The sequence below is a fragment of the Vidua chalybeata genome, chromosome 5, assembly GCF_026979565.1.
Source record: "Vidua chalybeata isolate OUT-0048 chromosome 5, bVidCha1 merged haplotype, whole genome shotgun sequence".
NCBI classification, from domain to species: domain Eukaryota; kingdom Metazoa; phylum Chordata; class Aves; order Passeriformes; family Viduidae; genus Vidua; species Vidua chalybeata.
Genome location: NC_071534.1, coordinates 8,900,777 through 8,915,429, shown reverse-complemented (window position 1 = coordinate 8,915,429; position 14,653 = coordinate 8,900,777). Strand labels below are relative to the sequence as shown.

The 14,653-nt window shown below is 42.5% G+C and overlaps 2 protein-coding genes across 14 annotated transcripts in view; one reads left to right on the top strand and one right to left on the bottom strand.

Annotated features, from left to right (window-relative positions):
* Nucleotides 1–11,062, top strand: part of LOC128788367 (protein mono-ADP-ribosyltransferase PARP12-like) — a 61,228-nt gene extending 50,166 nt beyond the window's left edge. For 6 of the 9 annotated variants that reach the window (XM_053943344.1, XM_053943343.1, XM_053943341.1 and 3 more), the window contains 6 exons: nucleotides 495–615; nucleotides 1,167–1,263; nucleotides 1,696–1,777; nucleotides 6,414–6,544; nucleotides 8,406–8,557; nucleotides 9,159–11,062. In XM_053943344.1, the coding sequence (XP_053799319.1) occupies nucleotides 495–615; nucleotides 1,167–1,263; nucleotides 1,696–1,777; nucleotides 6,414–6,544; nucleotides 8,406–8,557; nucleotides 9,159–9,610 (1,035 nt within the window). In that variant the 3' untranslated portion in view covers nucleotides 9,611–11,062. Of the gene's footprint in view, nucleotides 1–494; nucleotides 616–1,166; nucleotides 1,264–1,695; nucleotides 1,778–3,295; nucleotides 3,783–6,413; nucleotides 6,545–8,405; nucleotides 8,558–9,158 lie in introns of those variants that run through there. The other 3 variants (XM_053943339.1, XM_053943345.1, XM_053943346.1) reach the window with 3 other exon arrangements.
* The window catches only part of TTC38 (tetratricopeptide repeat domain 38), a 36,299-nt gene that overhangs the window by 6,288 nt on the left and 15,358 nt on the right, over nucleotides 1–14,653 (bottom strand). For 2 of the 5 annotated variants that reach the window (XR_008431051.1, XR_008431052.1), the window contains exons 13-16: nucleotides 14,372–14,445; nucleotides 13,708–13,893; nucleotides 5,446–5,624; nucleotides 2,050–2,181 (exon numbers count right to left, since the gene is read on the bottom strand). Coding sequence is in view for 2 of the 5 variants with exons in the window: in XM_053943347.1 (XP_053799322.1) it covers nucleotides 13,800–13,893; nucleotides 14,372–14,445 (168 nt within the window). In the remaining 3 variants the exon portion in view is untranslated. Of the gene's footprint in view, nucleotides 1–1,210; nucleotides 1,406–2,049; nucleotides 2,182–5,445; nucleotides 5,625–12,009; nucleotides 13,894–14,035; nucleotides 14,098–14,371; nucleotides 14,446–14,653 lie in introns of those variants that run through there. The other 3 variants (XR_008431050.1, XM_053943349.1, XM_053943347.1) reach the window with 3 other exon arrangements.

Below are 14,653 nucleotides of genomic sequence, written 5' to 3'. Positions count from 1 at the left end.
CCCCTGCTTTGTATACTGGAGTGATGCTGTATGGTCTGGGGTGTCCCTGTGGCCAGTTGGGGTCAGCTCTCCTGGATGTGTATCCTCCCAAGGCCTTGTGCCCCTCAGTCCTGTCACTGGTGGGGTGGGAGAGGAGCAGAAAAGGCCCTGGCTCTGTGCATGCCTAAACTAAAGAATCACTAAAACATCCCTGTGTTATCAGCCCTGTTCCAGCACAAATCCAAAACACAGCCACTACCAGCTACTGGGAGGAAATTTAACTCTACCGAAGCCAGAAACAGCACAACTTGTTACAGGAATTTAAATTTACTAATTATATATTTGTGTTTATGTTACAAATATTCAGTACTCAGCCTCAGGCCACCATAGTTCTGGGTAGATTCCTTGTCATCCTACATTTGGTCTCTTCTTTCCCTCTCCCCCAGCTAGTTATCCAGGGTTTAGTCCTGACTGTGATACTTCTCTTTATTTTTTTCTCTCTTCTCTCCACAAAGGAAGAAGGGAGCAGCACGACCTCACCATCTTCTGCTATTATTGAGAATTTGTATCAAGCAGATCCAGGTGTCATTGTAGCTTTCCAGGCTGGCCAACATCAGTATGAACTCAATTTTAAAGGTAGTAATTTTAAAGGTTCTCATCTATAACTATGCAGTGCTTTATAGACTCTTTCAAAGTCTCCCAGTTTTTAGAAGGTATGATTTCCTTTCCTGACACCACCAGTTTCGCTTACTGCAAGTGAAGTAGTGGTGGCCCAGAGCAAATTCCTCACAAAAGTAACCTTCCCCCCTTATTCCTTGACATGCCAGACTCATATCTGACCAGAAATAAAAAGGTTCATAGTCTTCACATAAAGTCATAGTAAACTTTAAGGAAAGTAAGTTAACACTGTGGATGGTAAAAAAATACAAGTTAGGCATCTTTATGCTGCTGTAGCAATGTTTAAAGAGCATGAGTGGTTTGAGGGAGCAGGCAGGATAGGCACAGGTTCAATCACAGAGTTGCAGGAAAGACAGGAAGCTTATATAGCCTTTGTGCAACTACTCCTCAGCAGGTTGAACTGACAGTGAATATGCAGTTTTCATTAAGGAATGACTGATGAGGACAAGATGACCTTGTCTTGTAGACTTATTGATGACTTCTTTTTCCTTCTCTTCTTTCTCCTTAAGAAATGACTCAGACAAACACTAGTTTTAAAACTCAAAGACAGGTTTGCAGGCGGCCAAAATTCGTGTCTTCTGAAGATGTGCAGAAGATAAAGACAGGGTAAGTGCTGTTAAGGTTGTTTTTTCATATTTTAGAAGTAATCATAAGGCAAAATGGGTCCCAGTGTTGGCAGTGGTTGTACAAAGAACGATGAATTGCCTTCTCTTCAGACATTGCTGCTGGAGAAAACCTATCCATGGGACTGAAAAACAGAAGCTGTATCACAAACTGCAGTCTTGGTGCCTCACCTGCTGCCTGGGATACATGTTACTCCAGCCACAGCTGTTACTTAAAAAAGCAATGCAAGAGGCCTGTGATGGTTGAGTGGCAGCATGCAGAGCCCAGCCTACAGACTGAAGCTATTTCCCAGTTTCTTTGTGGTTTATTTTGTTAATTTTTAAATACAGGAATTGGCCAAAGGGGATGCTCTAAATCTGAGTGTTTGAAGCAATACTAGAATTACTAACACTTCATTTTCTGTCTGTTTGCAAGCAGCCAAAGGGATTCTTCTATTCCAAATCAGACCTGTCCTAGTCACTGGGATGCATCTGCACTGCCTGACTTGGGATACAAGGTATCTTTTTTTTTTTTCCCCTTCTTGTAATTCTGATGGAAAGGCACAGTTCAGAGCTTAACTGAATCAACTGTAACTTTGTGGATGATATAAAGAGACAGGAGCAATTTCTTGGGTGGGTGTGCTAAAGATCTAGGTGATCTCTCAAGGGCTCATGAAACAGGTGCCAAATTGCCTTGAACTTCAACTGCATTTTAGGCATTTATCTACATACCAAAAACTCACCAAACCAAAAACTCAAAACTCCAAACAAAAACAAACCCAAAACTCACCAAGTTCAAGACAGGAAGCGTAAATTTGGATTGGAGATCCAGGAAAGGAAATCTCTGTATCCTCCAGTACTGTCACATACATCATGGATCTGAGCGCAGACCTTCGCCTCAAGAAATGGCAGAAATAAAGACCTATAACCATAAAAAAAAACAACATTGCAGTGATGTCTTCCACAAAACAAACCCAACCCCAGTCAGCCCAAAGTCTATGTTCTTATTTGGTTTACCACAACCAAAATGTGTGGGTGTTTTTTAGATTTCTAGGTCCTTCCTGCACCTTCTGGAAGAGCAGTACAGTTTGTGGAAGTACTATAGGACTCTAGAAAAGGGTTTTTCATGTTACACGTGCCCTTTGTGTAGTGGTTTTGACCCTGCTTAAGGAGCAGCATAAGAGGTTTTCCTTCTTGACTGTGTCACATAATCTTGTGTGATGCTGAGCAGGTTGTGTTGGCACAGATACCCTGGGGGCTGAGGAACACCAGTGTGTGGCTGTGTGTCAGTGCCAAGGGTGGAGTAAAGCACTTCACTTACAAGAGAGGACCACTATGTTGGCATATAATCACCATTTAACAAAATTTGATACTGAAGGAGACAGTGGTTTAACAAGATTTGATGGCAAAGTACACTTGATTATTGACTGCATAGAGGACAGTGTCAGACAAAACTGCTAGAGAGACCTGCCTGTTGAGTCCTGACTTTCATATAGAAAAGATGAGATAATAATGAGAGTGAGAATTTGGCAGGCAGCCCATTTGAAGATTTGCCTGTGATATTTGGAGCCTAGTGGAAGTAACAAAGGAATATGCTCTTCCCTTGGCTTATCAACATCTTAACTAACAAGCATAAATTTTTCCAAAGAATGCAAGAAAGACAGGTAGCTCTGTTCTTTTCAGATCTCTTGAGCTGTTGTATGTACTTAATTTCTTCCCATACTTGCTCTGAAAACTTATCTGAATTTTAGTTAAGTACATTTGTTGGAGTGTTTCTGGAGTCACTGGAGTGAATGTGGGAGGCTTTGAAATGCACTGCACAATTCCATAGTACCTTTTGGTTGTACATATGGGGATGTGTAAGTAGAAGGAGCTCAGTTTGCTTGCTCAGTTGGCACCCAAGAAAATATCTCTTAACTCTTGCCTTTTACAGGAAAGTAAAAAGTGACAATGCCCATGATACCTGTTGGCACTAAAAGTGAAAGCCTGGGCTAGAGTAAATCTTTCTGTGGGACACTAAGCTTGTTTTTTTGCAGTAGGTAATATTGGGATTGGCTGGGATTCTGCATGCTTGCGGTGACCAGTTTAAGAACTGACAGCTACAACTTGATGAACTGCCTTCTCTTCAGACATTGACAAATAATCCTGGCAAAATCTGCTGCACTGGAAGTGATCCATTTTAAAAATGAACCTGTGAGATAGGCAGAAAGTCGTCTTGGCTTAAAATGAGAAACTGTGTTTTGGTAACATTGCTTATTTTTTGAATATTGCTGTGTCTTAATCTGTAAGTCATTGAGAACATTTCTGTAGAAAGAAGTGTATAAAATGCACAATGGAAATTGGTAACACTGATTGGAAAGTTGGTGTGAATTTCTCCTGTCTTTGTTTTAACAAAGTGGAATTAGTAGTTGTTAAATGTTTTAAAGGGAAAAAAAAAAGAATTTCTCATATCCTGAAACTTCCTGCTGGTCTCAGTCTCTGTGTGGCTGATGTTCTGCTGAATCCTGGCCACACGCAGGCCAAGGGTTGCTGCACTGTACCAGGCACAGGACGCAATGTGAAGAGTGTGCATTTTACAGATGTCAGTTCTGGTGGGGTCACTGCCACCAGTACCAACCCTGCTCCTTCCAACACCCCACTGAAGCAGAGCTCAGGGTGTGAGTCACAGAGGACTGCTCTTGTGCAGTCAAACACTGGTGGGAATTGCTGCCTGAGCAGTGATTCCTTCTCCGCCTTGGGAACTCTGCTCCTTGATACCAGGGTAGCAAATGCTTGCACTCAGTGGGATTTCCTTTTCAGGCCTGAAGGTGAAAAATGCTGAAGAAGTTGTGTAGTTACACCATATCAGCCTTCAACAGCAATGTGATGCTGTGATCCTTTATTAGCATTAGAAGCATCCTTGGGGAAATAAGGAAAAACCCACAAGTTTTCATGGACAGAACAGCTTTGTTGTCAGGAGGCCATCATATGATAAAATAATGGAAGTACCTTTCTTACAGGATTAGGCTGACCCTCTGTTTTACCTAGAAAGATTTCAGTTCCTCAGGTAGAGATCATAGAATCATAGAATAGGCTGAGTTGGAAGGGACCCATTGGGATCATCGAGTCCAACACCTGGCCCTGCACAGAACACCCCAAGAATCACACCATGAGCCTGAAGGATGCAGCAGAGCAAAAGTACATATGTAGTTAAGTGAGAATTGTTAATGTATAAATAAATTTGCAGATGACACCAAGTTGAACACTGTAGGTGACACAGCTGAAGGACAGGGCCATCCAAAGGGATGTGGACAAACTCAAGGTGTGATCCATGGGAATCTCATGAAGTTCAACAAGTACTGGTGCTGCACCTGGGCCAGGACAACCCCTGGGGTCAGTTCAGGCTAGGGATAAGCAGATGGAGCAGTCCTGGGAGAAAGACTTGGGGGTGCTGGTGGTGATAGCTGGACATGCCCTGCCCCTGAATCCCCCTTGTGCTGAGCTGATAATTTACAAAGGCCTGGAGTGAAAAGACAAGGGGGGGATGGCTTCAAACTGACAGACAGTAGGTTTAGACTGGGTATTAGGAAGAAATTCTTCCCTGTGAAGCTGGTGAGGCCCTGGCACAGGGTGCCCAGAGAAGCTGTGGCTGCCCCATCCCTCGAAGTGTCCAAGGCCAGGTTGAATGGGGCTTGGAGCAACCTGGCATAGTGGAAGCTGTCCCTGCCTGTGGCAGGGGGTGGCACTGGATGGGCTTTAAGGTCCCTTCCAACCCAAACCATTCTGTGATTCTAAGTAAAATATGTAGTACTGAAATACAGTGACATGATTTTCATCCTGTAGGTGATGGTGAGCAACTTGGGCTGTGGTGCCACAGACTGTGCAGACAATCAGTACTTGCACATCCTGATTGTTATTTATGTGTTGTGCAGTAAAGCTTTGGAAAATGCTCCTGTATTGAGACATGGGAAATTTCACTCAACATTTTAAAGGCTTTTAAATAAATTCAAAGAAATAATTCTTTCTAGTGCAGCTGACTTTATTCTTAAGCTTTAGAACACTTCCCTGTGAGCGATCTCCTCATTAATAAGTACTTAAATGTATCTGTGAAACACAAGTTTTATTCTACTTTATTTTCTCTCTAAGCTCAGCCTTCTAAAATGGGGAATTTTTGCCTGGTAGGGTAAGATGTTAGTTTCCTTGTTACCTTTTAGGGATGGCCACAGCTTTCCTGCTTGAAACACTTTGAAATGTAAGATGCTGGGATCTCACTTTGTAATCTTGAGTCCTCACTTGGCTTAAGTTGTGGTAAAGTGGAAAGTATTACCAGGTCACATCAGCCTGCCAGCATCACACTTCTGCAGTTTATGGAGATAAATGTTGATTCTACAAGATAAAAAACATTAGTTACTTTGGAGGAAAAAATGGGAAACTCATGCATGACATAAACAAGCAAAAGAGCTCAAGTAATGTATTAATTATATTTTGCATTAAATTATCTTGGGGGAAAATGAGCATTTCTTAATGGATTTTTAAACACAAAATGTATAGTTAAATAAAATGATAATGGCTAAATAGACTTTGTTTCCTTTGGGAAGGGAGATGTATTTGTTTAAGCAGGTATTTGGTGTCACATTTATTTAGAAATGTAGGTTTCTTTTCCTGAAGTCTATTTTAAAGTGAAGCTTTCTGAGTTCTAATTTTGAAAAGGTAAGTTACTACAATGGCAGGAGGGTATTTATGTTTTGCTTGTTTCATCTTTAATAGCTGAAGCTCCCATAAATGTCTAGTTACAACTGATGCTGTTATCTAAGATCTTTTGTTCTTAATCACCTTTAGATATAAAACTGACACTCTCTGAAATAATCTGTCAAATTTTCTTTTGGTAATTTCTGTTCCATTGAGATCTAAAGTTGCAGGTGTCAACTCTTGGAGATTATACACCTTTCAGCATCCTTCCTGAAGAGAGGTGAGGTATCCTTGCAAAGCAGGAGTGACAGACTGATTTACTTGGTATTTGGTTATTCACACAGTCATGATCTAAAGCATTTAATTACCCTTCATAAGCATAGTTTGGTGACTCTTCTGAAAGTGTATCTGCTGGAATTAGGCTTCTGTGTTTTCCAAGCTCACTGCAGCCTCATGCCTTTTTTTGCTTTGGTTTGTATTTTATAGGCAGTGGTGATCAGCAATGCGACCTCTGAATACAATGAAATAAAGCAGCTGTTTCATCAGACTATGAAAAATTACAGCATCCTTAAAATACAGAGGATTCAGAATCCATCCCTCTGGAAGGTGTTTCAGTGGTTAGTACTTGTTTCCCTATCCTTATGAGGAGGCAGTCTCCAAGAACAGGATGTCCTGTATGTGCTTTCTAGGAAAGAAAGGAGGTTGCCCCCCGTGCCTTAACATGACTGGTATTGTGTTATTAGCAATTTTAGGAGCGAGATTGGTGTCTGAGGCCTTCCACAGAATGCCATACTGTGTTGGGGATGTTCCCTTTGCATGGCTCCTTGGAAGAGAGGGAGAGGAGCATGGAGAGAAAGACATCCATCATGCAAAACTGGGATGAGGATACCCACAGGGATATGGAACAGTGATTGTCTCAGGGATGGAGCAATAACTGCCTGCTGTACACGTGCTCTGTCTGTTACAAATCTTTATCCATTAGAGTACATGAAATGCTAAAAAGAGTAAAGGCTGCTTGGGCCTTTTTGTTCCGGTCAGATTTATTTAAGGTGCTTTTGCTGAACAATGTCAGTATTCACTGAGAAAGAATCCTTGTGTTTTAACTTGATGATCTCTGAGTGCCAGAGCTCCTTTCTGGTCTTCAACATCTGCATCAGTGATACTGAACTCTAGGAACTTAGGCCAAGCTAGATACCAGCAGATTAGAGCTGGGGTTGAAACATGTTCAAGTTAGTTTGATGTAGGATTAAGCTGTTGCTTAGAACAGTTGTCTAGTTTAAAACAAGAGTAAGGACTGTATGGAATGGTAACGGAGTAGAAAAATACTTCTCAAATAAATGCTTTCATCTGCAAAATGATGGAAGCCAGAAAGTTATCAGCTACTGATTCATAAAACCTTTTCATCTAGCAGAACACAAGAGACTTCAAAACATGTAATAGTGAGTATTTTTTATCCTCCTCCAATGAGTAATTAAGCTAAGCAGGCAGAGTTTAACATTGCCAAGTCCAGAGGATGATAGAGTAATTTGGGTTGGAAGAGACCTTAAAGCTCATCCAATCTGCCATGGATGGGGACATCCTCCATTATCCTTGGAGGTTGATCCTAGCCCTATCCAACCTGGCCTGGAACACTTTGAGGGATGGGGCAGCCACAGCTTCTCTGGGCACCCTGTGCCAGGGCCTCACCACCCTCACAGTAAGTTCTCAATGAACAAGTCTGTTGCTCTTAACTTTTCATTTACTAATTTACAAGTTGGAAGGATTCTCCCCTCCCCCGGCTCTGCTTAAATTGTGGCTGATGACTTTTTGCAGAATATTACTGTCTTGTCCACTTCAGCAGCTTCTGAAAAACTGAGAGGTGTCTGGATGCTGTGGAATAATGATGGGAAATATGAGTTGAGCCTTTTATTGTGATTTCTCTTTTGACCCTGTTCATAGCTCAGTCTGACTCTGGCCTCAACCAGTGAGGTGAGCAGTGGGCAAAGCAGGCTGGGTTTGTGTCCTGGCCCCATCTCCTCAGCAGCACTGACCTCTCTCAGGGGCCAGAGCTGGGGCTGTGGCATGGAGAACAAGCTGCCTCCAGCTTCAAGCCACTGTGGAAGCACAGAGCCTCTGTGGTTAATGGTGCCTCCACTCCATTGACAGCTGGAGTGGGAAGGGACTTTAAAGCACAACCAAGTAGGGCTCTACAGAGGAGCAACAGATCGGTACAGTGGTGACTGGAGTAGTGTCAAATGCTTAAATTCCCTGAGTAAAGCCAGAATTATTTAAAATTGCTGAGCAGTGGTGTCAGTACAGTGCTCATCTTGTACTTGTTCATCATGCTGCTAGTGTGTCTCATCTGAGAGACCAGAGCAGGCTGGAAACGATGCAGCTGATATTTACATGGATGTTACATAGTTGTTCAAATTGTTTAAAAAACCACTTTCTTCCCTTTTCTTCCATGGCTCACATTCTCCTCCCCTTCATTTTTGTCAGGCAGAAAGAGAAGATGAAAAGGGAAAATGGAGGAAAGGAAATTCAGGAAAAACGCCTGTTCCACGGAACTGACGTCAATTCCATGGAAACAATCTGCAGCCTGAACTTTGACTGGAGAATTTGTGGAAGCAATGGAACTAACTATGGGAAGGGTATGTAGAAAGTGAGATGTCTGGTGAGACTCCCCTGATAGTGCAGCAGTCAAAGGTTCTGAAGTCTTTAACTATAAAGGAGGAAAAAAAAGATAAGAATTGGTATTACGATCCTTCTGAAGAGGGCCAGGATTTGCTTTGGGTTGTGGGTTAGTCTTCTCACAAGGTATCAAGAGCATTAGTGCACGGATTTGCTGTAGGTGGCATTTTCAGATGTCTGAGGTCATAATTTGAACTTAAAAATCAGTTTGTATGCCAGGGAGCAGAGGGATATGTATGCCCTCAGTGTGAGCATGGAAGGTCCTCATGTTTTCTTGTCTGTCCCTCTCATCACAACACACAGACCTTGGTAAAAGACCAGTAAGCAGTAGTGTGTGCTTATTGGTACAGCTTTTAAAAAATTACTCCTGAAATAGCAGATACTGAATGGAAATTACATAGTGCAATCCCCTCTCTTGCAAAAATTTCGGTGGTATTCTGTAAACTGAGTAAGAGAAGTCCTGAAAGTTGAGTCAGATATCTCCTGAAAGCCCAGGGTTTGCTCATATTTTGCTGTCACTATAGATTTTCCTCACAACCACATTTCCATCTCGTTTTCTAGGAAGTTACTTTGCTAGAGATGCTTGCTATTCCCACGCCTACTGTCAGCCTACGCTGCAGGGACACTTCATGTTCGTGGCTCGTGTTCTGGTTGGAGACTACGTTAAAGGCAACGCCACCTATGTCCGTCCCCCAGTGAAGTGTGCGGACAAGCTGTGGTTGTATGACAGCTGTGTGGATGATGAGTTAAATCCTTCTGTTTTTGTTGTCTTTGAAAAACACCAGATTTACCCAGAGTACATAATAGAGTATAAAGATGAGAGAATAAGCGAGCAGAAAGTGGCGGGAATAAGAGAGCAGAAAGAGACAGGAATAAGAGAGCAGAAAGCGGCGGGAATAAGAGAGCAGAAAGAGACAGGAATAAGAGAGCAGAAAGTGGCGGGAATAAGAGAGCAGAAAGAGATAGGAATAAGAGTGTCTAGAGATGAGGGAAAAAAATGTGTTATATCTTAGAGGAATATGGCAGTTTCTGTCCCTCATCTTGTTTTTCGTATTGAAGGTGTTCTTACACTTGGTGACTTCTTTCTTTTTAATACAGTTCTTCGGAATGTTAATCCAATTTTTGCATTGAGGAGGGCTGGCAAAGCAGATGTTACAGTTGCTGTGACTGCCTTATCTTCTTCTCTTCCTCTCTTAAATGAAGCGCAGACATTTCCATAACCATAGCAGAAAAATCAGAATTGTGGGATGGGAAGTTGAATGTTATGACTGCTGTGGGCAAATAATTGTAAATGCATCGTCTAAAAAAATGGAGAGGACTTCTCTTCACAAACAGTTAAAAGAAAAATTAACAGTACAGTAGTTTTAAAGGAAGCCTTCAGGCTTTTAGTAGCCAGAGATGCTTTTCAGTGCAGAATTCATCTGTTCTTGATCCTCTCATCTATCATTATTATAAACAATTCAGTATAGGTAATAATGACTTGAGTTTGTTTTCAAAGCACTGCTTGTTAATGCTCGTACATGTTTTGAGATAAAGTGATAAACAGAAAAAGCATATTTTAAATACATGTTGTTAGTTCTCGAGAATTTTCATCTGTACAATGGCAGATGGATCAGAAAGCTGTTGGATCAGATTCTTTGTGGAAATGTGCAGTAACTTGCTGTAACCTATACAAAAGCAGAGCTCAACTGAAACTGTGAAAGCCACCACATGTGAGTAAGCAGATACCAAAATTTGGTGGTTTGGCTTCAACTAATGGCCATAAGTACACAAAGGCTGTGTCCCAACGAGCCAGGCTTGTCAGTGGATGTGGCCACGTAGCACAATAGGACATGAGAAACTTCTTAAGGATCATAGAGATGTTCTGTCCTGTTTGTGCAATAATTTTCGTTTTTCCAGATTAGAATGGGACCGAAAGAGACCAGTTAGGTTCTCTTGAGGCCAGTGGTAGAACTGCTGTCCTAAGGCACCATCCGCATGTTCTGCTGCCCACTTGCCGGGGGCAGGGTGCTGACAAGTGAAGATCCTCTTTTTGTTTTGGGGGTGATCCTGGGTCAGAAACCTGTGCAGATTCTACTGGATGTTAGCCGGGAGTCTGTAAGTGGATCAAACTGAATGCCCTCTGTACAAAATGCCATATTCAGGCAGTTCAGCTGTTCAGAGGGAAACTGGGAGTGAGGACAGAAGAGCAGTAATTTTTGCCTTCAGATAAGCTTTACAGAAACACCAATAGCCTCTAAGGTTTTTGCATCTGTGATAGAAATCTGTCAACCACTCAAAGATAGCAAGTTCTTCCCAAGAGGAATGTAAAATGAAATCCAGAAAATCTTACTAAAATGACTTAGAACTAAATGAAAACATGCGGAGAAGATTTTAGCACTTTTTAAGATCTTTCTCTTGTTTGCCTGTAGAATTCCTGAATTACTGAGCTTGCTGTATTTGCAAATAAAACCTGTTTTCAGGCACTTTCAGTGTGCAGTTTGTCTTTACATAAACATAGCAAGACTAAATATCCTTCCTGCATTCCTTGTCTTCCTTTGGTGTTTCTAAACGAGGGAACTGCACACGTGGACTGCCATTGTAGGGTAGGTGCTTAGCTAATTACTTAGGAGATAATATTTCTGTAAATTAACTTCCTAACTAGGATATGTTTAATATTAAAGTGGTGGGGTAGTTTGATAGATTTCATGTAACTAAGCAGCTGCTCTGAGCAGTTAATGAAGTCCTAAGAAAAGGTGAAAGAATTAAGTGAGGTAGTGGAAGAACTGTTGGTTTTAAATCTCCAAGTAGTGAGATATTGAGAGGTTCTAAGGATGTAGTTCTTTAATATGCAGATGAGTAACTTTCTAAAGACTCTTAAATCAGGCACCTGTAGGAAGCCCCACACCTGTGAGGCACAAGGCAGGCCTGTATGGGGAGGGTGCCAGTGAGATGCTGACAGCTTAGGATCAGTCCAGATCACCACACACAGAGAGTAAGGACACAGCAATACAGGAACTGCAGAGCTGTTCCATGATCCAACCCGCCCTACAGCTGGGATGCAGCCTTCTGGTGCACAAAGCTTTGGCTTTTCCATCAGAGGGCTGGACTGCACTCTGGATAACTGAGCTGAAGGGGGAGGAAAGCTGGAAAATGCATACTCTGAATGCAGGAGGATGAAAGAGAAATAACGGTTCTCCCACCTCCCGGCACCTCAGCCTCTTCCTAACTGGCACCAAGGAAACCCCGGGAGGCTGTGGCACACTTGGGCTGTGACCTGTGCGAGCACAGATACTGCTGCTCTCCACTGCTGGAGGCTTCTGGTCACTGTGATGGAGACAAAGTGGGTGCACACTGGTACACATCTATGAAATTAGGCTGAACAACACATTTAAAAGCTTCACACATGCAAAGAAGTCATGTACTTGCTTGCTCAACCAAGATCATCTTTGAATTTATTAAGGTAAAGCGGACAAAATTCTCAATCATGTTCTATCAGAAGCAGAGCTGTCATTGATTACATTGATTACACCCTGCATAGCCAGGCAGAGCTTTCTCAGGCTTTTGTTCCCTTATACAGTTTGTTACATTCCTCGAGTAAAACATTATCTGTCTGAAGTCATTGCTTGAAGTGCACTTATTAAAGATAATAGTAAAAATCCAGTGTAACGTGTCTCAGCTGAGTCATGCCCCCACCATGAACAGACAAGCTGTCTGCTGAAGAACAGCACGCTCATAAATCAGAAGACCTGAAGGCAAGGAACGCAATCCCTTAAGTGGTTTTATTATTCTTCCTTTAAAAATAAGCTCTTTCTGCATCAGGGGAGGATTGGGTAAAGCAAAATGTCAGCAAAGCACTTCCAAGTCTTGTTCCACAGTGCAGGAACTCCAGGGGCAGTGCAGGGCCAGCTATGGAAGTGCTTTCTTAAGTCAAAAGGAAACTGTAGGACAAGGCTGCTGTGGGACATAGGGAAGAGCCTGAGCTGGACAGGAAGGAGGGGCAGGCCTGTGAGGCCAGGAGAGCTTGCAGACGTGGAAGCAAAGCCAGAGCTTAGGCAGTTGCAGAGTGTGGCACTTCTCTTCCAGAAGAGGAGGCATAAGTTCAGTTTTGGTCTGAAATACAATCTTCCTTGTCATTAGGGATTTCTGGATTACTTTTGCAAGACAATGTGTTAGCTCTGGGGTGCTGCAGGAATCCAGAGAGCACCAGAGCTCCCTCGAAGCCTGTGGCTAACATCGTGCCTGACTTGCAGCACTGAAGTTCATCCCATCACATGTGCTGGGACCGAGCTGTGTCCGTCCCCTTGAGCCCTCTTTCCCATGACAGAAGCTCCCTCCTGGTCTTCACCTCTCCATAGGGTGTGCTTTAACCCTGGTTTAAACCCCACTTTGCCAACATGCAGGGCTTCTCTGGAGTGAGATGCTAGTAAGGCCTGACTATCCAAAAGCTCAGGGAAGCACAAAGACCCAGTCCAACAACCCTTCAGAAATGGTACCGTTCAGCTGAAATCCAGGCTTTTCCCTTTTTCTGAAAGATCTAAAAGTGCTAAGGGAGCACCCATGTCAGAACAGTCATTATTCTTGTCTGGTTCTTGTCTGGTTTAATTTACCCAGTAATGCCAGAAAGCTCTGATGTACTATATTGAGAGGAAAAATTTAACATTTCATGAGACAGACTTTAAAAATGTACACCTGAAAAGAGATCCTGCATGCAGACAGATCTGTGACTCCTGCCTGAACGGGCTGGAAGCTCAAAATGGAATTCAGTTCATGCCTGTATTGGCTCTGGCCTTACACCTTCCTATAAGCTTTATTTAAAAGTTCCCTCTGAATTACCTGAGCAGTTTACTTCATGTGTAGGCCAAGTAACAAACTGGGTCAAAGAAGGACTGAAATCCAGGCACTGTTACTGCACTGTGTATAATCAGGGTCAGAGGGAATGTTCAGGAAAACATACCAGAGCAGCAGTGCCTTTGGGATGCTCCTGAAAGCTTTATCAGCAAGTTTTTCTTGCATTATCAGCAAGTTTTCTTCTTTCCTTGTGGAACTATCTAAGACACAACCTCCAGAAATGCAACAGCTCTGCCTTTTTTTAAAGGAAATTATTCTCAGATCTTTTAACCTTGAGTACCTCCCCGAATTCCTTCACAGCACCCCTGCACTCCCTGCACCCAGGTTTTGTGGAAAGTTCCTGGCTCTTCCATCTGAAGCTGGAGGAAAGCCCTATGCCATGGAATGCACAGCTGCTGCCTTCCTGATCAGTTGCTCAGTCATTGGTGACTTGGGTCTCATCATATCACGTTCATGCAGGAGACACCTGTGAAAGGAGAAGTAGGAGGGTGAGGAGCGGGTGATAAACGTGGGCTGTTCTGCCAAACAGGCTGTGCTGAGGAGCAAGCCCACGTGGCAGAGCACACCTCTGACTCCCCAGCAAAGCAGATGTTAGCAGTGGCACTGACTGGAGTTGCAGCAGTTCACAGAAGCTTAGCAGTCCATAACACACATGGTCGAGAGGCCATACCTGAAGACAGAACCATTTGAAAATCAACTACCCTTGAACATACACAGATCATCCATCCAAGCTGAAAGAGTGAACTTGTGGAATTGGAAGCTATTGTACTTTTTATCCTGGTTAAATGTTGCTACATTTAACATAAATAGGTTGCATATAATTTTAGCCTTAAATTTATTTGTTTGAATATATTCATTATGTCTTACTTCTTGAGTATATACGTTGCTTCTTACTTTTAGCAACAGTGCTACTTACACAAATATTTATCAGGGGAAATACTTACCTTGCAAGGTTTCGTTTGGCCTTTGATTTAGAATTTAAAGCAGCATGAATCAGTAACAGGCTGAAAACATCTCTCTGGAAAAGAAGTCAGCAAAATACAAACTAATGAGTAATTTATCATGTATTGTGGTTAAAATGTCTTGCTTACCAAACTATTAAATTCACAGGAAGGAAATGAATCAACATTAAAAATAAACAGCTAACCCTGCTAGTAAGTGTTTGCAAACAGGATTCAGTCACAAGCACAGTTCAGCTTTTCACTGTCTAACACTGAAGTGCTGTT